This window comes from Trichomycterus rosablanca, chromosome 1 (assembly GCF_030014385.1).
Source record: "Trichomycterus rosablanca isolate fTriRos1 chromosome 1, fTriRos1.hap1, whole genome shotgun sequence".
Classification (NCBI taxonomy): Eukaryota; Metazoa; Chordata; class Actinopteri; order Siluriformes; family Trichomycteridae; genus Trichomycterus; species Trichomycterus rosablanca.
In genome coordinates this window covers 54,072,291-54,098,474 of record NC_085988.1, presented here as the reverse complement: position 1 = coordinate 54,098,474, position 26,184 = coordinate 54,072,291, and the positions used below count along the sequence as shown (strand labels likewise).

The window sequence follows — 26,184 nt, the reverse complement described above, 5'->3', positions numbered from 1 at the left end:
TCCTTTTAGTGTAGTGTTTCTATTTAATGTCCTTCACTGGGATCTGAAATTACAAACCTCATTTCCAGAGTTGGGACATTTACTAAACTGCAGTAAAAAGAAGAATCTGTGATTTTTTAAAACAATGTTTTAAAACATCAAGAAATACAACCTGAAACTCTACAAAAAAAAAAAAAGATGAAGCTTTAGGTCTACATCAATTCTATACAGAAACACTGCCGAGTTCTCTGGGCCTGAGCTCATCTCAAATGGACCAAAAGGCAGTGAAAATGTCTGCTGTGGTCAGATGAGTCCACATTTCAGTTTGTTTTTGAAGCAAACAGGACATGAGGTTCTCTGTACTAAAGATGAAAAGGACCATCCACACTGTTATGAGTGAAATGTGCAAAAGCCAACATCTGCCATGGTATGTGGGTGCATCAGTACTTACAGCATAGGTGACCTGCATATGTATGAAGCTAGCATTGACACTGAGGTGTATATTGGAATTTCAGAGAGACACATGTCATAAAGGCAATGTCGTATTCCAGGGAGTCCAAGATTATTTTGGAACACAGTGCTAAATATGCCAGTGACCCAAAATTCAATTAAGCTGATCAGTGAAAACCGTGAGAATATTTTCTTTTAATTTTTGTCAGTTAAATAAATCTAAACTTAAAGACAGACTAGATTAGTAAGATTAACAAAATATGCAAAAGTAGTACACTGGCAGTTCTTTTGCTATTTATAGCCTGTTTTCTTCAAACGTCTGTAACCCCTTAGATTTTGGGCTAGTTTCAGCTTCTAAAAGACAAACTGTGGGCTGAATATTTCAACTGGACCTGGTAAACTTGCACATTAGTCCTCCGTATGAGTGTCTGAAGTAGCTGCTTGCAAAGGTTAACTTAAAACTAAGGACATGTCAGACATTTTGGTAACTTTTACCACTCAATAAAACACATTTACAGTTGTAACCAGACCGTGTTTTATTTGCTCCATTACATTGTGGTTGAATCTTGTATGTCTCTGAATATGTAGTAAAGTTAGTGAGCTAGCTAGGCAAGAGATCCATCATAAAAATCAACATAATGCACATAGGCGGATTTTTAGGCGGTTTGGTTTGTTATAAATTCAAGACATGCTTTTATGATACAAGGTTACAGGCGGTATGTGAGTGTGATCTATTTGTCAACCAGCCAAATCGAGCAAAAACATTTAGATTTAGCAACACCCAAAGAAATACATTTAAAAGTACAAAAAGTGTGTTAGTGTGCTAAACATGGTGCTTTAGTTTGTAAGCTACACACATATAGTCTTATTGCACAATACAATACAGTTCATCTAAATTCCATTTATTTTATTTAAATGTTATTTAATTTGTTGTGGCATAATTGTCCATAGCTTGTTTTGTTTTTTTAAATGGTCTGTAGTGTGCCATATACAGATCATTCTTGGTATTACTGGGCGGCATGGTGGCTAAGTGGGTAGCACTGTCGCCTCACAGCAAGAAGGCCCTGGGTTCAATCCCCAGGTGGGGCGGTCCGGGTCCTTTCTGTGTGGAGTTTGCATGTTCTCCCTGTGTCTGCAAGGGTTTACTCCGGGTGCTCCGGTTTCCTCCCACAGTCCAAAGACATGCAAGTGAGGTGAATTGGAGACACTAAATTGTCCACGACTGTGTTCGATATAACCTTGTGTAAACTGATAAACCTTGTGTAAGGAGTAACTACCGTTTCTGTCATGAATGTAACCAAAAGTGTAAAACATGACATTAAAGTCCTAATAAACAAACAAACAAACTTGGTATTACTGGTTAAACATACTAAATCTCGTAGTCTATTTAAAATCACAGTACTTTTGATAGAACCTTCCTGGAACTGCTTTCGAAAAAAGTTACTGTTAATTGTCCCCCAATGTTGAATTGAAATGTACGCCCTTGACCTTAACCACTGAGCTACCACTACCCTCATTCTGCGCACAAAGAAAACACACAAAAAGAGCTATGAAAATGCTAAATTATTCTAACCTTTTCTATTTCCCGGGCTTTAGTTGCAATGGCTTGAGATCGTCGCTCATGAAAATCATCCATAACGGTAGAGAATTCCTCTACAGGAGCTACAGGTTCCTCTGGTTGAACTTCTATTGCTGGTGTCTCTTCCTGTGCAAAAAATAGAGTATTCTTAGTGCACACAATAAAAACCAGTACACATACCTTTAATTCATTCAGCTTTTTATTGAGGGATGCATTTATGTCTGTTTACCAAACAAAACATTACACAGTGGTTTACATAACTATTCAGTCTCTTAAAACTTTTCCACATTTTGTAGTGTGTTGCAGTTAAACAGGGGGCAAAATGCAATGCAGATGCATTTTTCTTATTAGCTTCAATAACAAGTGGTTTTCAACTGTTTACTTTCAAACTTTTGAGCATTATATCTTAATGAATGCTCTTACTGTCGCTACTAAACTTAGCAGTGAGTTCTGCTGTTTTACAATTTAGCTTTACCAAGCATTTAAATGATCTCCAATCAATCACTTAAGATTTTTCTTACAACTGATCTTACTAAGCACTGAAGCACGTAATCTGAGAAAATAAGAGTTTTATTCATGGTGCATTTACACTAAATGGCCAAATGTATTTGGAGACCTGACCATGAGTTTGTTGTCAGGTGACATCCAATTTAAAAAGCAAATGGTATTAAAAGAGAGTGACCTCTTAGTGATATTTTCAGCTATAACAACAACTATTCTAAGGCTTCTCTCAAGACTTTGAAGTATGTATGTGAGAATTTGAGCCCATTCAGTCAAAAAAGCATTTGTATGGCTGGGCACTAGATGTTGGTCAAGAAAGCCAGTTCATTCTAAAGCTGTTTAGTGGGGCTGAGGTCAGGGCTCTGTGCAGGCCACAGGATTGTCTTTAAACCAAGCTTTTCTTCATGTCTTTATAGATCTTGCTTTGTGCATAGAGAGACAGTCATGCTGGTACAGGAAAGGGCCTTACCTAAACTCCTTTTTACTAATTTATTTATGTATTTTCTCTCTTTTTCTCCAAATTTTTGCATGGCCAATTAGTCTTCCGCTGCTGGGGACCCCGATCGCATCCGAGGAGGGTATATTTTGCATGACACACGCACCCTCCAACTGGACTTTGGTGGATTCACACGTGAGGCCAGTCTCGCGCACAGAGAGTCACTACACTCCTACACATTCCTCCACTTCTCTACAGGCGCCTCTGGCTACTAATTAGGGTCCTTACACAGTGTCAAAGTCCCCACCCCCTTTTTAGTCTGGTCATTTCCCACCCAGCAGACTAGCAGCCAATTTTGTCTGATGCAGGCAATGCCAAATGTGCCTGCCCAGTCAACCAGTAGAAGAGCTAAGATTCGAAGTCAGAGAGCTCAGAATCCCAGCACTGGTGCACTAGCGTAATATCCTGTTGCGCCACCTGGGCATTTCTTTCCAAAACTCTTGCTGCAATGTTGAAAGCATAAAATTTCCTTTATATACATGATTTATTATACTTGTAAGCAGGTGCGTTGATAACATTGCTTACAACCAAATACAAAACTGTCAGCTTGAATATGTTTCCTTTCACTTCAGTAAATTACCATGAATGACAGTTAATTATATGTATTTTGTCTATACCAGACAAAAATCCCCTGAAGAGTAAGAACTGGTATGAGCAATGCCACCTAGCAGCTGGGTAAGTGTACCAGTCCTTCTGTGCTCTTTTATTGTTGCAAAAATCAAGAGCGTCTGGTAAACCTAAGAGGCCGCACACTGAGAGTTTTTACTTTTACAATGAGCAAAGCCTTTTCATCTTCAGTTAGAGGTTATGGGTTTTGCCCTTTGAGCACTGCCATGTGGGGGACATCAAAAGATCACCTTGTTCCTCCAAAATCAGCAGAGAGTGGTGTAATATGGCACAAATTACAAAATAAATAAATAAAAAGTGTAAGTTGCAAAGAAATCACAACTCACTGTGTAAGCCGTTTATCACACCCTTAAGCCTAATCTCAAATAAAATGTTAAGAAATTAAGAATATTTGCACATTTAATTGTAAAAAGTACATACAATTTTAGAAAGCTCAATGTTTTATTTATTTATTTCAGTATAATTGTCTGATCCTATGGTGCCAAAAAAGAAAGGAAAGGAAGCAGGAGTGAAAATACATTTATTCCGGGCAGTGAGAACTCACTAAAGTGCAGTCCTAAGTGTTTAATAAAACCAGATGAGTTAATTTTTTTTTTTTTCTCTTTTCTTAGAATGATTACATCCTGGGTGGGCTCAGTCAAAACCAACTCTCCCCCTGCATCCCTGTACATGTATTAATGTCTAAACACAGCCAAAAAAGCTAGTCTATCCACTGCCAAGCCGCAAATGAATCTGTGTCCGTGATAAAAAGGTCTAACACATGTTAATAAAAGTTACCTTTAGGCTTAACCACAAGAGTATCAGCAACAAGTGAATGTGCTATTTCAGAAATGATCTGGGTGGTTGCTTTATGTCTCACCTTGGAAGCGGATACAGAGCTATGTGGTGATCCATCTCTGGATGCGTTTGCAGACGGCCCTGGGGCTCTGTCCCTGTCTATACACGTTTTATAAAGATGGAATAAAAGGAAATGAGACAGCACAAAAAGCAATAAAACGTCATTTTTAATAAATAAAAAAATCAAGAGAAAAGAAGTAAACCTTGTGCCGTATAATCTCACTCTATGAAATCTTGTGATTTATTAGTAGCAAAACCAATTAATACATAAAATGAATCAGACAAATGTTTGTAAACTTAAGAAGTAAACTGAAGTTGGTTGTTAGAATTTGGTTGGATTGATATGATGCAATGTAATTTCTTGATTAATCACTATCCAATCATTTCCAGTATATGCTAGAACTGTAAAGTGGGCAGATTTTACTGATCCACCTTTAATGTTGTTTCTTTTTTTACTTACCAGCACTTTTACGAGGGCCAAATGGCTCTTCGAAACCTAAAACAAATACAACACAAGATCATTATTTTGGCCAAAGCATTTGACAAACCAATATCAGTAATAACACATAATACAGTATATAGAGCACGTATGAAAATCATCATTTACATAAAAGAGTGCCAACCAACAAGACGAAACATGCTGACACAATGCCTACAGGGTTGTAAAAATTCAGGTGCCAATTACAGCTGACAAGAACTAAAAGTGAAAAGGAAAAACTGGAACAGCGTTTTAGCTAAAATGTTAAGAATGTGACTAAGAAGCTACAAGGACACTTTAAATTTCTACAAAGTAATCATTAGGAGAAAAGGTCACAACTGTCTACCAAATACTTTTGATAAACAAACGCTGACTCCTGTCTTTTTATAAACATTTTTACAGTTTAAATGTTTAACACCTCTCACATTGTTTCAGTTTTTATTTATTAATTGCACATAGTATCTGAAATCCTGACCCAAAGAAAGACTTTGCTCCATGCAATACTCTCTGGTCTACTTCTAATTGAGGGTTCGTTCCTGACCCAAAGACAATGACTAAAAACCTAGGAATTACCTAAACAGGCAAGAACAAAATGAAAAGCCTTAATTCATGGACTAGCCAGCACAGTCTCCAGACTTTAACCCCATTGAGCTGGTATGGGATGAAGTGGACTGAAAAGTGAAAGCAAATTAACTTATAACACATTTGTTGGAACTTCTGCAACAGTGTTGGGAAGAACTTCTTATCCGATTCAGGGTTGCGATGAGTCCAGTTTTACCTAGAAACACTGGGCTCAAGGCAGAAAATCTCTCACCCGTCCATCAGACATAGCTAATTATGTCTGTGTAGATGCCTGGCCAGCTGAAAGCACAGCTAAGATTCAAAAACAAATTTCAGTGGTGGTGGGCTAGTGTAATAGACAGCTGAGCCACCCAAGCATATTTTTGTTCAACAATATTTTCTATTGTAAAAAGAATACACTGCCTGTGTTTAGCTGTTATACAGTATCTACAAATCTACTAATTAAAGCAAAAAAAAAAAAAACTGCATGCTACTCAGTGGTTAAAGCTGTGGTAAAAAATCACTATTCCCATGGGTACATTTAGTTACATCACTTCGAAACAAGATTACCTTTAATTTGCTCACTTATATTTGATAATTTATTAAAGAGAAGAAAGACAATTGTTTCAAGTTAATTTACATAGCACACAGTCACATTTACAGCACACAACCACCTTGTCCTCTTCAAGGTTTCTGTAAGTCCAGCACCACACAGAAACTCTGGGCAAAAGGCAGAAACATACACTGAAAAGGGCACTTGCACATTTCCTTATTTACACCTAGAGCAATTTAAAGCAGCCAATCCACTGTAAGTTTCCAGCTGCACCACTCTGTTTCACTAGCATTAATGACTAGCACTAATCACTGTAATATCCAAATGTAACAGTGGCATGTGCCTAATGAGTACACACTCAGAACTGGCTATGTTGTAAAGGCAAGCCTGCAAAAAAGGCTCACTCTTTATCTAGATCAAACTGAAAGCACCTCTAGCTGCACCACATGCAGTCAACCAAACTATCATGAGTCATGAGGTATAATCCAATACAACAGCAGTCCCCAACTTTTTTGCCCCACAGACTGGCTTCATATAAGATATAATTTCACAGACCGGCGGGGCGGGAGGATTTAAAATAGAATAACTATAAAATGGAAAATCAGTGTGACTCCTAAGCTTTTTTTCACTGCAAAGAGACGCTGCTCCCACCTAGTGTTGATTGAGAACAATAACACCCAAAGAGTTTTGGAAATTAAATTGCTTTTATAGGGTTCTCTAATAATTTACTCTTTCTGTGCGGCCCGGTAATAAATGAACCACCAACCGGTACTGGTCCGCGGTCCGGTGGTTGGGGACCACTGCAATATAACCAAAAACAATCTCTAGGACGATGGACCCTACTTTTTCCCTGAGGAGGCTGGTATTGGTGGCTCTTGCTTCTCTCAGGGGAGTAGCTTCGACTGCTGATGCTGGAACCAGAGCGGCTGTGAGGTGAAGGAGGTACGTCCCGCCGAATAGGGGAGCGATCGCGCACTGAAGAATGGGGTGCTTTCCGACGGGGACCTTCCTTCTCCTCTCTGTGTGAACGAAAGAGACACATACTGTATTATCTCTAGCACTGGGAATATGTGCACTGGACATTATGCAATGATGGCATACTGTAGTACTTTACTATGATATGTCAAAATGTTTTTAAAATTACCACTAATTTATGACAAACAGGAGCAAATAGCATATTTTAAACATATGCTCTAATGCTTTTAGGAATGACAGAATAAGTTAATTCACCAATCAATCTATGAAATTAAGTTAAGTTTTACACCAGCTTGATTGCATCGTTGTAATTGTTGGTTGCTGTTTACAAACCATGGACCATATATTGTGGATTATTTATCAAACATAGAGTCAAGTACTACAACTGTTATATTTACCAAATGTATTATACTGCAGCTTTAAAAAGATGTTTATCATTTCTAATCAATCATAAATGTGAACTTTTCAGTATGCTGCAAGTCAGTTGGTAGCGCTAACCATTACTGAACATTTTATAAATATACCAGTAAACAAACAGTAAACATGATGAATATAAGATGGGGCATGTGCATACCCTCGGTCCAGATTTATGACGGCCTGGATCAGTGTGTCATCGCCTTCATCAGGGCCCAGAGCTGACAAGGATCTAGGAGCAGGATGCGAGCCCTGGCCTCGAGCACTGGAATGAGGACCAGCTCGACTACCACCCCTGGTAAAACAAAAACACAAGCATGAACAATAAGTGCATTTACAGCATTATTCCACCTGCAACCAGTCAACTCCCACTGTTAAATTCTTTATAAGCTGAATGATGCATGCTGATGAAGCTGAATGATGATGAAGCTGAATGATGAATGCTGGTGAAGCTGAATGATGCAGCAAATGAACAAAGAAAATGAGTAATGTAGTATTTGAGAATAGCAGGATATGTTGTTAAAACTGCCATGCCAAATTCCACAGACTGAGCCCAGCCTCCCACTTTTTCACAGTACAAAACCTGCTTTCACTTTGTCATTGTGGGCTATTTTGTGTAGAATTTTGTGACAAAAAATGAACTCAATCTATTATAGAATGAGTCTGTAATGTAATAAAACGTGGAGAAGGTGAAAGGGGTGTGCAGACTTTCCGGCTTGACTGTAAATATAACCTATAGTATAAAGAGCTCTGTTTCAAAGAGACAGTACGCCAAAATAAGAGAAAGTCTTTCTTCAACCCAAACAATCCTTTAGCTTTGTAAACATCAATCTTAATATATCTAAGCTGTACAACCACAGAAACAAAGCAGTTAACAGCACTGGCCATCTTTAGGGCTTGAAAGATTAAAGTACCAACACAGCAAATATGCATCATTACCAAACATTAACTCTAAAAGTATTGAAATCTTTACTATTAAAAGGTTTACACTAACAGCAATCACGTTAATAAATTCCCAACCAGGAGCTCCCCCACACAACCTCATTTACAACTGTGCAAGTTTAAAAATCATGCCAGAGGCAACACATCCTGCTTGTAAACTCCAGCAAAGTTTAAGCAACATAACAAGCTTGTGTGTAATAAAAAAATCTGCACTGCCCCCCTAAAAGGCCAACACTGGGGAGCAAGTATCCTCTCCCCCTGTTCATTAATGCACATCTGTGCCCACTACAAATTAGTCACCTGGTCTGGATGAACTCAGCATGAACTCCAGGCATCGTTTTTTCTTGGTTTTACTTACAAATAAAAAAACAGAAACACCATTCAAAGGGCCTTCACAAAACTTTAAAGAGTTCAGTTTCTGTTTGAAGTTTACTGAACAGTGTCTGCCTAAAACTGTTATCCTGCCAATACTATAGCTAGGTCAAAAAAGGGCATCTAACAACCTTTAATAATCGTTACATATCAACCTATAAAAGAGCATTAAATAGCATTATCTTTGGTAAAAAATAAGCATACTTTTTTCAATCTAGCACTGTCATAAAATGTTACCTCTATAACAAGTTAACAAACACAGTTAATGCAGGGACTGTGAGTTAGGGACTTCATGGACCCTGTTTCCATAACAGTATCACTTGAAATGGGCCTAAATTCACCCCAACTGGACTTTGAAGAGATTAATAAACATGCATTCAGGTGTGATATTTAATAAATTTTTAAGCCATGAAATGTGCAGAAGTGCAATTATAAATGTTTCTGTTGTTTAATTAGATGACACCAGTGTCATCTGTAGAAAACAGGGGGCTGTAAGTCATTACTTCTGTTAATCAGACATGTATACAACAACTACACAACACTAAACCACAAATGGTTAACCTTTCTACAAAGCCAAAAGTTGATTTTTAAGCATGAGACTACAGTTTATATTACTTTACAGTTACAATGATAAATATATAACCCCTCAAATAAAGTTAGGATTTATAACTGTAAACCTTTCTGCAAAGCAAAATTTAGCTTCAAGTCATTATAGGCTAAATGATGCATAATGATAAAGCTGAATGATGCAGCAAATGAACAAAAACATTTGAATAATGAAGTATCTTAGAATAACAGGATATGTTGTTACTACTGCCATGTCACAATTATTTCAACCCCTACATAAATGTTGCTGATCTTAAAACCTACTTCTAGTCTGACCTAAAGTTGTATGACCTAAAGATGGGTTACAACAATATTAAACCATAGGGAACTCAATAACCACCCTTAATCTGCTTCAGCTGTGATTTGTTATATAAACATCACACAGAGATGTTTTGTAACCATGGTGAAAAACTAAGGACACAAAAGTGTGTGAGAAAGACATTTACCATTTCTAGAGACACCACTGTGAAGTTCCAAACTTATGGTGCCTGCCCCTATGAGAAATCCCAATTTCATGTCCAGAGGCCTTAGCAATCTCATCAGGACAACAGAGAAAGCTCTGGATGACCTGATGAAGGCTGGGGTGAATGGGTCAGTAGCAACTATTAGAAGATTGCTTAACAACAAAAGACTTGATGGCTAGATTCCACAATGCACACCACTCTTGACGAAGAAGCACAGGAAGGGTTCTTGAACACGGTACTATGGAGTGATGCTTCAAAACTGAAACAATTTGGCCATACTGATCAGCAGGAAAGGTGAGTCTTAAGACCAGAACAGTACTACAGTGGGGCCAAAAAGTATTTAGTCAGCCACTGATTGTGCAAGTTCTCCTACTTAGAAAGATGAGAGAGGTCTGTAATTTTCATCATAGGTACACTTCAACTATGAGAGACAAAATGAGAAAAAAAATCCAGGAAATCACATTGTAGGATTTTTAAAGAATTTATTTCTAAATTATGGTGGAAAATAAGTATTTGGTCAATAACAAATGTTCAACTCAATACTTTGTAACATAACCTTTGTTGGCAATGACAGAGGTCAAACGTTTCCTGTAAGTCTTCACCAGGTTTGCACACACTGTAGCTGGTATTTTGGCCCATTCCTCCATGCAGATCTCTTCTAGAGCAGTGATGTTTTGGGGCTGTCGCTGGGCAACACGGACTTTCAACTCCCTCCACAAATTTTCTATGGGGTTGAGGTCTGGAGACTGGCTAGGCCACTCCAGGACCTTGAAATGCTTTTTACGGAGCCACTCCTTCGTTGCCCGAGCGGTGTGTTTGGGATCATTGTTATGCTGGAAGACCCAGCCACATTCCATCTTCAATGCTCTCACTGATGGAAGGAGGTTTTGGCTTAAAATCTCACGATACATGGCCCCGTTCATTCTTCCCTTAACACGGATCAGTCGTCCTGTCCCCTTTGCAGAAAAACAGCCCCAAAGCATGATGTTTCCACCCCCATGCTTCACAGTAGGTATGGTGTTCTTGGGATGCAACTCAGAATTCTTCTTCCTCCAAACACGACGAGTTGAGTTTTTACCAAAAAGTTCCATTTTGGTTTCATCTGACCACATGATATTCTCCCAATCCTCTTCTGGATCATCCATATGCTCTCTGGCAAACTTCAGACGGGCCTGGACATGTACTGGCTTAAGCAGGGGGACACGCCTGGCACTGCAGGATTTGAGTCCCTCTCGGCGTAGTGTGTTACTGATGGTAGCCTTTGTTACTTTGGTCCCAGCTCTCTGCAGGTCATTCATCAGGTCCCTCCGTGTAGTTCTGGGATTTTTGCTCACCGTTCTCATGATCATTTTGACCCCACGGGATGAGATCTTGCATGGGGCCCCAGATCGAGGGAGATTATCAATGGTCTTGTATGTCTTCCATTTTCTTACAATTGCTCCCACAGTTGATTTATTCACACCAACCTGCTTGCCTATTGTAGATTCACTCTTCCCAGCCTGGTGCAGGTCTACAATTTTCTTCCTGGTGTCCTTCGACAGCTCTTTGGTCTTGGCCATGGTTGAGTTTGGAGTCTGACTGTTTGAGGCTGTGGACAGGTGTCTTTTATACAGATAACGAGGTCAAACAGGTGCCATTAATACAGGTAACGAGTGGAGGACAGAAGAGCTTCTTAAAGAAGAAGTTACAGGTCTGTGAGAGCCAGAAATCTTGCTTGTTTGTGGGTGACCAAATACTTATTTTCCACCATAATTTACAAATAAATTCTTTAAAAATCCTACAATGTGATTTCCTGGATTTTTTTTTTCTCATTTTGTCTCTCATAGTTGAAGTGTACCTATGATGAAAATTACAGACCTCTCTCATCTTTCCAAGTAGGAGAACTTGCACAATCAGTGGCTGACTAAATACTTTTTGGCCCCACTGTATATCCATTATCAAGCATAAAGGTAGGTCAATGATGATGTGGGGATGACAATCTTTAGAGTGTGACTGGCATTGTGGATTCACAAATACTACAAGGCATTTTGAGAAGGAATGTTATGCCTTCTTGTGGTGAAACTGAACCATAGTGAACTGAACATAACTGTGAACTTTCCAGCAAGAAAATGATGATTTAAAGAACGCAGCTGCCATATTAAAGTCATCAAATCTCAATGAGCTGGAAGCTGGAGCTTTTTCACAAGGAGAATAGGTAAAGAGATGTCTCAGAAGCTTGTTAGCACTTAATGAAATCACTTATTAGAGATTATCAAAGGCACTAGGACGTTCCACTACGGAGTACTGAGGCTGGGAGTTAAAATAATAGGACTACAATAAACATCTATAATGAATAGATGTTTATTATTTTACTTAAAATTGCATCAACTTATGTTCTCAGTATTGCTTTAATGTGTCATTAAATAATATTCTCATAGTTTTTGTTTTCATAATACTTTTTAGGGTTAGGAGGCTTGAATATTTCCAGCTGCAATTGTATTTGCTGCTTTATGGCTACATAAATAAAAAAACATCAGTTAACAGTGTTAAATTAGCTAATAAATGCAATTAACTGTGAAATGTAAAGTAATGCTACATGCCATGGCTACAGAGACACTATTTTGTATAATTTGTGATTCAAAGACAAATATGCCTGTTTTACTTATTTACTAACCTAACCATTTATCAACGTTGATATTTCCCCAATCATTCTGTTGAAGTTACAACACAATTAATAGCTAGAACAGTGCTGCCACCTGCTGACGAGAGGCTCCACATACTGTATTAACATTAAGTTCAGTGTATAGAACGAAATTTGAATCTTGGCCTGCGTGTGTACCATTTGTTTATTTATTTATTTATTTATTAGGATTTTAACGTCATGTTTTACACTTTGGTTATATTCATGACAGAAACGGTAGCTACTCGTTACACAAGATTCATCAGTTCACAAGTTTAATGTCAAACAGTCATGGACAATTTTGTATCTCCCATTCACCACACTTGCATGTCTTTGGACTGTAAGAAACCCACGCAGACACAGGAAGAACATGCAAACTCCACACAGAAAGGACCTGGACTGCCACACATGAGGATCAAACCCAGGACCTTCTTGCTCCGAGGTGACAGTACTACCGACTGAGCCACAGTACCACACTTGTGCCACACATCAATGTGCAAATTCAGTGATCTGCATGCTTTTTATTCTTCTGTATAAATTAAACCTCTCAGAAGCCACACTAACATTTCCAAATACAGTCGACCCATTCATAAAAAGGTTAAAACATTAATAATTAAAAATACAAGTACAGCATTTTGAGATTAAAATATGGTGTTTCTGTTTTTTAACCATCATATTTTTTACACCTAAAACCTAGTAACATTAATAATACTTTGACCTTAACAGAAAAAAAAATCCTGGCATATCTAACATAATCTGGCAAGACCAACAAACTGTTGGTCTGATGCGTGATTTTGCTGTAAACACAGGTGGTGGGAAAAGTCATTTGGAAAGGGAAAAGTTCTATTTGAATTTATGCCCCCTAAATGTGGAACTCAAAGTACTAAAATTAAATTAATGCTGTTCGAATAACATAGTTACATACAGGATGTAGGACATAGGATAAAGTTTTGGACACAATAAGTAAAAGTCACCATAAGTAGGTTTAAAATAGCATTTTGCAGGTGAGAACCATGCAGTAAAGCTCTGTACAAAAAATACTGGTGCATTGGAGCCAAACAATATGATGTCACTTATGAGTCTATTTATAGAATATAAATTATCACAAAGTGCACAAAATGTTCTCTGTGTGTGTTTTGGGTGATACTTTTGTTGGGGTGATGTTTAGAAAAACATTGAGCTTTTTTAAATGATGGTGGGTAACTTTGCCATCCTTTTTGTGTGAGGGTAGTTTACACTTTCATTTTCTTTCATTTAAAAACATGCAAGCTCATTTTTAAACCAATTAATCTGAAGCTGACTGCATGTCAGATCATTACATTATGATTAAATAAACTCTTAATGCTTATAAATACCTGTAATCTGTTGGACGTCCAGAATGAGGATCATCTCTGGGTCCTCGGTAATAAGAGTAGTCATCCTATAGAGAGACAAAGTTATAAACAATTTTACAAGATTTAAAATTACATTGTGTTAATTGTATTTCAAATACCAGAATTTGCAAAATAATCCAAATGAAATAGAGTTGTTGCAGATCCTTAACCACTTATTCTTTATATCTTACATTTAAAAATGGCAGCACATTGTCCAATACTTACTTCAGGTAGCTTTGCAGTTTCAAAAAGTTAACTTCTTTTTAAATTTAAATACATTTTGCGCCGCTCAGGTGGTGCAGCGGTAAAGTACGCTAGCGCACCAGAGTTGGGGTTTCGAATACATCGTATCGAATCTCAGCTCTGCCTTCCGACTGGGTTGGGCGGCTGCATGAACAACGATTGGCTGTTGTTCAGGGTTGGGGTAAAAAGTCAGATCATAGGTCCTCATAACTGGCGCAACTGCGGCCCCTGCTGGCTGACTGATGGTGCCTGCACAGGGCTGAGGAATAATGCAGGTGAAAAATGCAGTCTGTACTGACTGTACATGCCGGAGGGGGCATATGTCAGTTCAGAGGCATCCTCAGTCAGCGGTGAAGAGTCGAATCAGTATAGAGGACAAATTCAGGGTAATTGGACACGACTAGATTAGGGGAGAAAATTGGGGAAAAAAACGGTTTACAAACGGTTTACTTGTAGCTTTAGCACCTACTCTTCGATTTGGTGGGCCACCTCTGGCATCATTATTAAATGACTGATGGCTGTCACCGTGGTAGCCCCTCTGATCTTCACTGTGGTATTTTCGTGGGCCACCATTTGGGAAAAAGCGAGGTGAGTCATAGTCATAGCCTCGGCCATAATCTTCATCTGAACGTCCAAAATGGTGTCTTCTTTCCCCACCACCTCCCCTTGAGTAGGGGCCCTAAAACAGTCAATATCAGAAAAGTAATAAATGAGCCAAAAGTTAATTAACATTTGATAAAAAAGACATCTATGAAGACAATTTCTTTTATATGCAAACTAAACAGAAATTTTGCTTTGTAGTAAAGTTTGTTTTGTATAATAAATGCATAATTGTGGACAGTTCAGGTCAGCTCTTACAGGTCTTTCTGCATGAAACCTCTCCTCATACATTTCACGGATGCTTCTGTCTCTCCGAAATGACACTGGAGCAAAAACAAGAAAAGAAAACCCAGACAAAATCAAATAAACATACAAGCACACATAAATAATCACATTATATACTAGTAAGGCAACCATGTTTCATACAGTGTTTCATAGAGTTGGATAAAATGTAGCTTAAATATTTAATCAAACGCTGTGAGCTTAAATAAATTGAAGTACAATATCATGGGATTAACAGTGCAAAATAATTTGAAGTAAAAAGTTTTTCAAGCAATTTGTTTAATATTCTACCTACTTGTTTTTGGGATCTTGTGGATGTACAGTTGTACAAAGAGCTGAGTCTGAAAAGAAAGAATTTTGCATAAAGTTAAGCAGCAAAATGTGCCATTGCTGAAGCTGAAATTATTATTAACCACATCCCAGTTTAAGGTCATAAACAACCATTCAATATAAATCACTGAGCTCCTCATGACTTTGCTTTGCCTCTGTCCCATAATAAATGCAGCTTAATATGCATTATCAGTACTTAACATACAATCATGGTGCTCCGTTCATTATGTAAAGGTCACAGTGTTCCATACAATTCAACTTTATTCTTTTACATTTTATATTATTTTTTATATCCAAATAAATACAGCAAATACATACCAGAGCAAACTCTCACATATAAAGCTATATAAAGCACTGTCACATTTATGTGATGTTTAGAACACTATTAATTTACCAGCTCATTTACATTAATAACTGATGCTAAATAGCATCAGTTAACCATTAAACAGACAATCACTGTGCACCACAAAAAATCTTTCAAAAGCATTTAGAAATAAATTAAAAAGTGAAGAAAAAGTTCTTTATTATATTAGCATGTATAGAGGTGTGTTTTTAAACACAAGACTTGGTTCTAGTTATTTTTGTGATCATTTACATCATCAAAAAATCACTCTGTCTACCTCTGATACAGCTAAAGCTAAATATGCGCTTAAAAATTATTTTCTCAATAAAATTACAGTAAACACCAAATACTCTGAATAAAACCTTTCCACTCCTACAAAGACAATATTACTAAAAATATTACATTTATTATTACATTATTTATATTGTTTAATAATAAAAATTTAATTACGTCCTATATGTCAATGCTTAATTTTGAAAAAAAAAGAAAAATCAAGTTCAAATATAGCAGATATGTAAATATATAATTGTAAATAGAATTGTTTGCCAAGCTTGTATGTCTGAAACCTTTAAACGATAACATGTTCTAAAAACGAAAACTTTTAAATGACATTGGTCATTAAACTTCTTTTTCTGACATCAAACATGCATGCTGTTCACGCAACAATATATGTTTATTTCAAATTTCATATAATAAAAATGGCAAAGTTTGTATCACAAAGTAACCTGACTTTTGTGTTGCACAGGCAAAAATAATAGATCAGAAATGCTATGGCAGAGCATGGCAGAGCTGTTTTTGAGAGGTCTTTTCAACATAAGGTGACAACGTGGGTTCTCTTTCTGACCTTGCTAAAGAAACCACTGTTCCATATACTCTGTACTTCAAACTCAGTCCCAAATAAACTAGGACAGTAGGGAAAATTTTAAACAGCAGAACAGTAATGATTTGCAAATCTTAAAATTGTATTTAACAAACAAGACAAACAGGGCATGTAATGTGTTCATGAGTTAACTTTTTCCTCAATCAGTTGTTTTTGTATAACTATTCTTATGCTACATGTAAAGGCTGCAACACAATACAAAAAGGACAAGGGAAGGTTTACCACTGTATTACATCACCTTTCCTTTAAGCAACATTTCAAAAGTGGACTTTTCAGAACAAGGATGTGGTGACAATAATGGATGTTTAAATCATTAGGTCACAGAGCTGAACAGAACAGCTGCAGAAATAAGTAAAAATAATCCACGATCCTACAGTACAGATTTCCAAGTGTACGTAATCCTCTGATCTAAAATAATAATAATAATACATTTTATTTATATAGCGCTTTTCAAGATACTCAAAGACGCTTATAAAATGTTGTTATAAACACCACCACCATTAAAGTGTAATGCTGTGCATGTGTTAAAGAAAAAAAACAGAACCGGTTTGACCACTCTGCTCAATATAATCCAGTCTTTCTTTCCTATTTTACATATTAAATGTTGCTTGAGGCAGTTGTAGTTTAGGTACTGGACTAGTAATCAGAAGGTTGCCAGTTCAAGCCACACCAGGTGCCACTGTTGGGCCCTTGAGCAAGGCCCTGAACCCCCAATTGCTTAGGCTGTATACTGTCACAATACTGTATGTCACTTTGGATAAAAGCATCCACTAAATGCAAAAAATTTAAAATGCTTAATTTTTCACATTTAAACCTAAAATAAGGTCAAAGTGTTCCGTACATAATCACTGTACACGGTGTTAAATGACATTTATTTGATGGCGGTTTTCTTTAATGACCATTGTCCTAAAGAAGATTCACAGTAACTTTATCATTATTATTATTATTATTTAGTCATTATGTTTGGTTTATGTTTCAATTGGCTAGGTCAATAAAACAATACCAATCCTAACCCAAACTCTTAAAACAAGTTATTGAAAACACTGTTACATATATGTAGCTGTACAGAAACTGAACACTGACCACTCACTACAGCTAATTTACACAGTAAATACCTGAATTGCATTAGTTTCAGGCAAACAGGTCAGTAATAAGGTAAATATAATAGCTTAACTAATCCACAGACACTACAGGTAAAGTTAGTTAAAACTGTACAGCTCCTTTATCTATGACAGCGTTTGTTTTGTTGCTCGCTTAGCAAGCTACTGCAGCACCATTACACTGTTACCTACATTAACAGAACTGGCTGCCTGGCTAGCTTTAGGCTCGCTGTAGCACGGTAGCATGTTTACACACACCTGAGATCTTACCTGTTTACAGTGCTGCAGATCCTATATCAGATCTTCATAGTCATTAATTAAACTAATTACAAAAACAGAAAACGTCCCAGTTTATCGTGTACAACCAGAACTGTAAGCTTTAATTTTGTAAACAGGGGAAATACCCGTTAGTCTTTTCCGGTTGGTGCTTCACAAAATAAGAGGCCACAGCGAAGCTGGAACTCATAGTATGTTTTGTTTTTAAATGATGTAAACATTTTAACATTGTAATAATAATAATTATACGCTTTTAAATATGTTTAGTGGGTGTTTAATGTAAGATCATGCTTTAATGACCGTTACATTAGTAGCAAGCTAATAGCTGTAGATTAGCTGTAGTGGTGTAGCTACAGTGGTAATGTTTTGTAAATAAAATGTAATATAGTCTACATGCTAGGTAGTTAAAGCAACGCTACAGTTCAAGTAAAAAGTTTACTTGTACACTTGTAGCGGTCATTTGTAACTAAATTCTTGGAACACACTTTTTTATACTGCAAAAACCCTTAGCGAATTGTAATTTATTTTCATAGTTAATGGTGGATTTGAGTATGTTACAAAACATGCTGGGTCAAAATACATACAGCAGCTTAGATAATGAATTTGATGTTTTTATGAAGGTTTAATTACGTATTTTATCTGTGGCTTGTCCTAATTTCGTGTTAGTGATCATGACTTCTCTGTGCCCACATAAACTGGGCTAGTTTCTACACTCATGAAAAAGTAGTAATGGTCACTTGCCAAGATAAAAATGAAAACCCAAAATGTCATATTATAGTAAGAGGATAATTATTTTTATGGTCAGATGTAATTCCACAACAGGTCATGGATTTGAAGCTGCTGCTGTAGCATTAAAGCACACTTTACATAACCTTGGGTTTAAGAGGCTGTTGTACAAGAAAAAAGTCCATGCTCCTGCTTTTTATGTTATCAAGAACATACCTAAGTCAATGCACATATTTAAAGTTATGTTAGATATGTTAGAGCAGGTGCTTTTTTTCTTGTATGACAGCTTTCATGCCTATGATGCTCACTTGACTGTGGGCAGTTTATAATTCATCGCAATCCTGTGTTTTGGTAGTTCCTAGATTACAGTTGACTATATGGAATAATTTTCTCTCAACATAAGTTAAGACTTAAACAGGTGCAGTCAAACTAGCCTAGTTACATGAGCACAAAGAATCAACATGAGACCTTGACGCAATTATATTTTTCTATTGTATAGTTCTCGTTTTACACCCAGCATGTTCTTAAAAGACAAAAAACTTGAAATTATTAAAAGCTTTGGACTGGTCATTATGTCACAAGAGCATAATTACCATTTTGGCCAATAGGCCTCACTCAAATGTATGTTATGAAAACTTCTGATATCCACCAAACCTAGATATGTTTGTTAGCTACAGTTACATGATTAAAATTTGCAGACTCCCAAACGTCACTTTCATATGTTTGTTAAATTTCTTATTCCAAAACTATGGGCCTTAATAAGCTATTTTGAAAAGTGTGGTTGATACAAAATATCACACAGTTGGGTGATATGTACAGTGTATCACAAAAGTGAGTACACCCCTCACATTTCTGCAAATATTTGATTATATCTTTTCATGGGACAACACTATAGACATGAAACTTGGATATAACTTAGAGTAGTCAGTGTACAACTTGTATAGCAGTGTAGATTTACTGTCTTCTGAAAATAACTCAACACACAGCCATTAATGTCTAAATAGCTGGCAACATAAGTGAGTACACCCCACAGTGAACATGTCCAAATTGTGCCCAAATGTGTCGTTGTCCCTCCCTGGTGTCATGTGTCAAGGTCCCAGGTGTAAATGGGGAGCAGGGCTGTTAAATTTGGTGTTTTGGGTACAATTCTCTCATACTGGCCACTGGATATTCAACATGGAACCTCATGGCAAAGAACTCTCTGAGGATGTGAGAAATAGAATTGTTGCTCTCCACAAAGATGGCCTGGGCTATAAGAAGATTGCTAACACCCTGAAACTGAGCTACAGCATGGTGGCCAAGGTCATACAGCGGTTTTCCAGGACAGGTTCCACTCGGAACAGGCTTCGCCAGGGTCGACCAAAGAAGTTGAGTCCACGTGTTCGGCGTCATATCCAGAGGTTGGCTTTAAAAAATAGACACATGAGTGCTGCCAGCATTGCTGCAGAGGTTGAAGACGTGGAAGGTCAGCCTGTCAGTGCTCAGACCATACGCCGCACACTGCATCAACTCGGTCTGCATGGTCGTCATCCCAGAAGGAAGCTGACGCACAAGAAAGCCCGCAAACAGTTTGCTGAAGACAAGCAGTCCAAGAACATGGATTACTGGAATGCCCTGTGGTCTGACGAGACCAAGATAAACTTGTTTGGCTCAGATGGTGTCCAGCATGTGTGGCGGCGCCCTGGTGAGAAGTACTAAGACAACTGTATCTTGCCTACAGTCAAGCATGGTGGTGGTAGCATCATGGTCTTGGGCTGCATGAGTGTTGCTGGCACTGGGGAGCTGCAGTTCATTGAGGGAAACATGAATTCCAACATGTACTGTGACATTCTGAAACAGAGCATGATCCCCTCCCTTCGAAAACTGGGCCTCATGGCAGTTTTCCAACAGGATAATGACCCCAAAAACAACCTCCAAGATGACAACTGCCTTGCTGAGGAAGCTGAAGGTAAAGGTGATGGACTAAACCCAATTGAGCACCTGTGGCGCATCCTCAAGTGGAAGGTGGAGGAGTTCAAGGTGTCTAACATCCACCAGCTCCGTGATGTCATCATGGAGGAGTGGAAGAGGATTCCAGTAGCAACCTGTGCAGCTCTGGTGAATTCCATGCCCAGGAGGGTTAAGGCAGTGCTGGATAATAATGGTGGTCACACAAAATATTGACACTTTGGGCACAATTTGGACATGTTCACTGTGGGGTGTACTCACTTATGTTGCCAGCTATTTAGACATTAATGGCTGTGTGTTGAGTTATTTTCAGAAGACAGTAAATCTACACTGCTATACAAGTTGTACACTGACTACTCTAAGTTATATCCAAGTTTCATGTCTATAGTGTTGTCCCATGAAAAGATATAATCAAATATTTGCAGAAATGTGAGGGGTGTACTCACTTTTGTGATACACTGTATATTTCTAAGGCCACATCAATTACAACAAACAGTGAGTCAATTTCATGACCTCTGTAATTTGAGCGTTGTGTCATGAGACATTAAAGGCGAAAATACAAATCAGCCAGTTATATCTGACTATATTAGGAGAGTTGAGGCACAAGATCTTGGTATGTGCAAAGGGGCAGTGTCATTTAAAAACAGTAAAGTCTGTGTTACTGCATAGCCAGAAGCACAGAATGTTTTAGATTGTTATTGTATGTATAGATATTTTATGGAACTTAGGGGCATTCAGATTTTCAAAACAGCTGCAGACCTTTGTAAACAAAAATTCAATTTGTTTGTCAGACTGCTAGATAAAAAAAATACTATTGATCTTTCCAGAGAATGTGGCATTGAGTATGTTGATAAAAGGGCAGTTGTAGCCTAGCGGTTAAGGTACTGGACTAGTAATCGAAAGGTCAGAATTCTTATGTGCTACATGCACATAGCACCCTGTTTTAAAGCTGAACTGTTGTTGCTTATGGAAATTTTTTATGGAAATATTTTAATCCGCTAGATAGACGGGTAAATGAAATACCTTTGACTATGTAGTGAATATGGATTGGTTAATCTGATGGTTCTCTTTTCTTTGCAGGTGCAAAATGAGTGGAGGCTTAGCACCAAGCAAAAGCACTGTGTACATTTCCAACCTGCCATTTTCACTGACCAATAGTGACCTGCATAAGGTGAGTATTGTGCTCTTTTGGTGATGCGCAGTGTTGTAACATCTGAAAAATATTAATCAATAATAGGGTCACAGTGTTCTACGCAAATTTTTTTCATTCATTTCATTCGGCTGTTCCCATATTAGGGGTCACCACAGGGTCCACATAATTGACCTGGCACAGTTTTTATGCCGGATGCTATTCCTGACACAACCCTCCTGTTTTATCTGGGCTTCTAAGAGTGCACCGACAAGTACACCCCCAATGGCTAGGCTTTTTGGTCACCTCCTCAGACATAGCCAATCATGTCTGTGTAGCGGTAGTGGGATAGTGTGTTTTACGCTGCGCCACCTGAGCGCCCAGTGTTCTGAACAGACTTTGTGTTATTAAGTTATTATGACCACACTTGAGTGTAACCACACAGGAGCTGAAACAGTGTGACTACACAGTAGCTGATCGTGTAATCACACCTTAGATTTCATGACAGAAAGATGAAGGTAGCCTTTAAATTGTATTAACTTGTTATTAAAAAAAAGAAAATCTGACTAGGAAATGTTGTTTTAAATTGCAATGTTTAATATTGTCTTTTTAACAATTTTTTATTCCCTTGTTTCTATTTTTTTGCAGCTATGCACTAAGTATGGAAAAGTCGTTAAGTAAGTCCCCTTACCCTGTTTTAAGATTTTCAGAGTAGTAAGGTATGTACTATCATGTGAACCTTTTAACATGTCATTTTATCCTGTTATTTTAAGGGTAACAATTGTCAAAGACAAGCAAACACGGATGAGCAAAGGTGTTGCATTTGTGCTGTTCCTGGACAGAGAGTCAGCTCATAATTGTGCTCGATCACTGAACCACAAACAAGTACATTTATAATCATATATTTACACATTTATAATTCTAAATAAGCAATCTGTGTATGTGTATGTGTATATCCCAGTCCCAGTGCTCAAAAGTAACTTTATAACTCCTTTTCAGCTGTTTGGTAGAACAGTAAAGGCCAGCATTGCTGTTGATAATGGAAGAGCTACTGAGTTTATTCGAAGAAGAAACTACACAGACAAGACCAGGTGTTATGAGTGTGGTGTAAGTTGTTCTCTTTTCAGTCTGAAATTGGCCGTTTGTATTATATAGAATTTCTGCACTCCAAAATATGGTCTGGACTCAAAATGACAAAATATTAAGCTTTTAATGGTCCTAACAACAAACCATTAGCAGGAACTTAGAAAATGCACATCACTGCTCATTGCAGTAACCTGCTGGGGGAAAAGCTGAAAACAGTAAATTTAACTTAGTCCTCTTGTATGTAAATATAAATTAATGAAAAGATTTATACCAATTAGGCATAACATTATGACCACCTTCCTAATATTGTGTTGGTCCCCCTTTTGCTGCCAAAACAGCCCTGACCCGTCGAGGCATGGACTCCACTAGACCCCTGAAGGTGTGCTGTGGTATCTGGCACCAAGATGTTATCAGCAGATCCTTTAACTCCTGTAAGTGTGGTGAGGTGAGGCCTCCATGGATCAAATTTGTTTGTCCAGCACATCCCACTGATGCTCGATTAAATTGAGATCTGGGAAATTTGGAGGCCAAGTCAACACCTCAAACTCGTTGTTGTGCTCCTCAAACCATTCCTGAACCATTTTTGCTTTTGTCAGGGCGCACTATTCTGCTGAAAGAGGCCACAGCCACCAGGGAATACCGTTTCCTTTAAAGGGTGTACATGGTCTGCAACAATGCTTAGGTAGGTGGTACGTGTCAAAGTAACATCCACATGGATGGCAGGACCCAAGGTTTCCCAGCAGAACATTGCCCAAAGCATCACACTGCCTCTGCCAGCTCTCCTTCTTCCCATAGTGCATCTTGGTGCCATCCACGTTATGTAAAAGAAAACGTAATTCATCAGACCAGGCCACCATCTTTTATTGCTCCGTGGTCCAATGCTCACGTGTCCAATGCTCACGTGCCCATTGTTGGTGCTTTCGGTGGTGGACAGGGGTCAGCATGGGCACCCTGATTGGTCTGTGGCTATGCAGCCCCATACGCAACAAACTGTGATGCACTGTGTGTTCTAACACCTTTCTATCAGAACCAGCATTAACTTTTTTAGTAATTTGAGCTACAGTAGCTTGTCTGTTGGATCAGACCACACAGGCCAGCTTGCAGACCGGGAACACCCCACAAGAGCTGCAGTTTTGGAGATGCTCTGACCCAGTAGTCTAGTCATCACAATTTGGCCCTTGTCAAACTCGCTCAAATCCTTACGCTTGCCAATTTTTTCCTGCTTCTAACACATCAACTTTGAGGATAAAATGTTCACTTGCTGCTTAATATAGCCCACCCACTAACAGGTGCCATGATGTAGAGATAATCAGTGTTATTCACTTCACCTGTCAGTGGTCAGAATGTTACTCCTGGTCAGTGTAAATGTTTGATATAAGAGTCAGGCTGACATATCTCTGTGTTTAAAACTTTTCTAAATACATTCTTCTCCTGCTTTGGCCTGGTCTATAGAGAATATTTCATTTTCATTTTCAACTGCTTTATCTTGCAAATGTAAGTTACACAAATGCCAAGTTATATATTATTCCTTATTTAAGTGCAGCAGCGACATATACTGTCTGCTTGAGGTACTGACTTAAGGCACCAGTGAGTGTGTTGTGCAATTAAAATGTATGAGGAAGTCTAGCTTGAAATAGGAAGAACATGCGAAACTACTCACAGACAGTAATTAGGGCCAAGGGTCGAACCAATTATTTTAAAACCTAAGTTGAAATGTGACTCCAACTTTACCATCTGTGCCACCATGCCACACTCTTATTACCTAAATTACTACACACGTTTGTGTTCTGCACTGATTTTTACAACACAGCTGAAATAATTCATTTGGAACAATTTGGCTATTAATAAGTTGTCACTGTAATTCATTGCAGGAAGATGGTCATCTAAGCTACTGTTGCCCAAAAAATCTGCTTGGAGAAAGAGAACCTCCACCCAAAAAAGAAAAGAAAAAGAAGAAAAAAATACAGCAAACTGAGGAGGTGTAAGTAGCATTGAACATGCACTTTCGAAAATTAGCTTTTTTGTTTGTTCACAAATAATGTATTTATTTTTTTCTGTTCAGTGAACAGGTAGAAAGTGAAGATGAAGGAGAAGACCCTGCACTCGACAGTTTAAGCCAGGCAATTGCTTTTCAGGTCAGTGATCTGTGTTTTTCATTCATTCATTTACAAAAGAGAAGCGCTATAACAATATTTGCTCCTTGTCTCAGTTTTTCATATTTCATATCACAACAAATGCTTTCAGACGGTTATACAAAATGTAAAATGAAACAAAGCTCTAAAGCTGCAAAGCATCCACATCAGCGTTTTCTGTGGTCTGATTTGTGGATCAAGATGAGACAGTGTTCTGGCTTGAAGGGTATGTGGTACAAAAAGTTCCATTAGTGCTTTAAGGTAGGTCGTGGCTGGTTCTTTTTTGGCTTTGTAGGATGGAAGAATGCAAGAAGCTACAGGAAGTCAGTGAAAAGAGTGCAGCAGTTGGGTAATGTGGCAGGCCTGTGGCTGCATTTTGAATCAGTTGCAGCAGTTCTGATGGCGCACATTGGAAGACTTGCCTGAAGGAAATTGCGGTACTCCTGCATTAAAATATAAAGACACTGGACAGGAATCTACATGACCTCCATAGACATAAAACATTATCCCAAAATGTGTGAAGTTTGTCAAGTTTTTTTTTCTAGCAAATGTGAGAGGAAACTTTAAGTTTCTCTTCGTTAGCCTTACAAAATGTCCATGGATACTATTTTTGCCTGTATTTTTTTAATCATGTCTTTATTCCTTTCACAGCAAGCCCGAATCGAGGAGGAAGAGAAACGAAGAAAACCAGTGACCGGAGATTCAGGCCAGGCTTCCACATCTGAGGACTCAAATAAACGCAGGATCAAAAAGAGCACCTACTTCAGTGATGAAGAAGAGCTTAGTGACTGATGAACACTTTATTAACCTGAATGTGCATTTTCAGATCAGTGAGGTTATCAGTCTAAAAGTATGAGCAGCTTATTATGTAAATGACAAAATATTACATGCAAATGTGATATGAACCAATGACACATGAGACTTGCTTTTGAGCCCGGTGCTGCACAGATAAGCATTGTTAAAAGGTGTATTTACTGGTTCCGCATTTAAGAACTTTGATGTTAAAAGTGTAGTCACTCCATGTAGCTGTTCAGTGTTTTTGATTTGTAGATTCTGTGTGACTAAAACCAATCCTTTTTTCTTGGATTTTTTTGTACATATATTATAACTGCGATGTGTAATGTCAAGACTGTACTAATTTCATATATGATTGTAGATGTGAAATATTTAATTTTTTTTTTTTTTTTATGTTTTATCCTTATTTTGATTTTTTTTTTTTTTTTTTTTTCCTTAGTTTAATTGAA

General features: G+C 37.9%; 2 protein-coding genes across 4 annotated transcripts in view; one reads left to right on the top strand and one right to left on the bottom strand.

Annotated features, from left to right (window-relative positions):
- Nucleotides 1-18,040, bottom strand: part of pphln1 (periphilin 1) — a 29,469-nt gene extending 11,429 nt beyond the window's left edge. The window contains exons 1-10 of one of the 2 annotated variants that reach the window (XM_062994634.1): nt 17,915-18,040; nt 15,287-15,332; nt 14,968-15,032; nt 14,579-14,788; nt 13,849-13,913; nt 7,611-7,745; nt 6,905-7,080; nt 4,930-4,965; nt 4,492-4,568; nt 2,003-2,134 (exon numbers count right to left, since the gene is read on the bottom strand). In XM_062994634.1, the coding sequence (XP_062850704.1) occupies nt 2,003-2,134; nt 4,492-4,568; nt 4,930-4,965; nt 6,905-7,080; nt 7,611-7,745; nt 13,849-13,913; nt 14,579-14,788; nt 14,968-15,032; nt 15,287 (897 nt within the window). In that variant the 5' untranslated portion in view covers nt 15,288-15,332; nt 17,915-18,040. The remainder of the gene's footprint in view (nt 1-2,002; nt 2,135-4,491; nt 4,569-4,929; nt 4,966-6,904; nt 7,081-7,610; nt 7,746-13,848; nt 13,914-14,578; nt 14,789-14,967; nt 15,033-15,286; nt 15,333-17,914) is intronic. The other variant, XM_062994635.1, reaches the window with a different exon arrangement.
- Nucleotides 18,041-18,068: 28 nt separating this feature from the next.
- Nucleotides 18,069-26,098, top strand: zcrb1 (zinc finger CCHC-type and RNA binding motif 1). Of its 2 annotated transcripts, XM_062994636.1 has the most exons (8): nt 18,069-18,111; nt 21,674-21,764; nt 22,371-22,399; nt 22,496-22,607; nt 22,722-22,829; nt 24,680-24,789; nt 24,871-24,943; nt 25,592-26,098. In XM_062994636.1, exons 2-8 carry the CDS (start codon nt 21,681-21,683, stop codon nt 25,730-25,732), a joined length of 657 nt encoding a protein of 218 aa, XP_062850706.1. In that variant the 5' UTR covers nt 18,069-18,111; nt 21,674-21,680; the 3' UTR covers nt 25,733-26,098. The 2 variants fall into 2 exon arrangements, with proteins under 2 accessions (XP_062850706.1, XP_062850707.1); XM_062994637.1 differs by lacking the exons at nt 18,069-18,111; nt 21,674-21,764 and adding an exon at nt 22,109-22,240.
- The last annotated feature ends 86 nt before the right edge of the window (nt 26,099-26,184 follow it).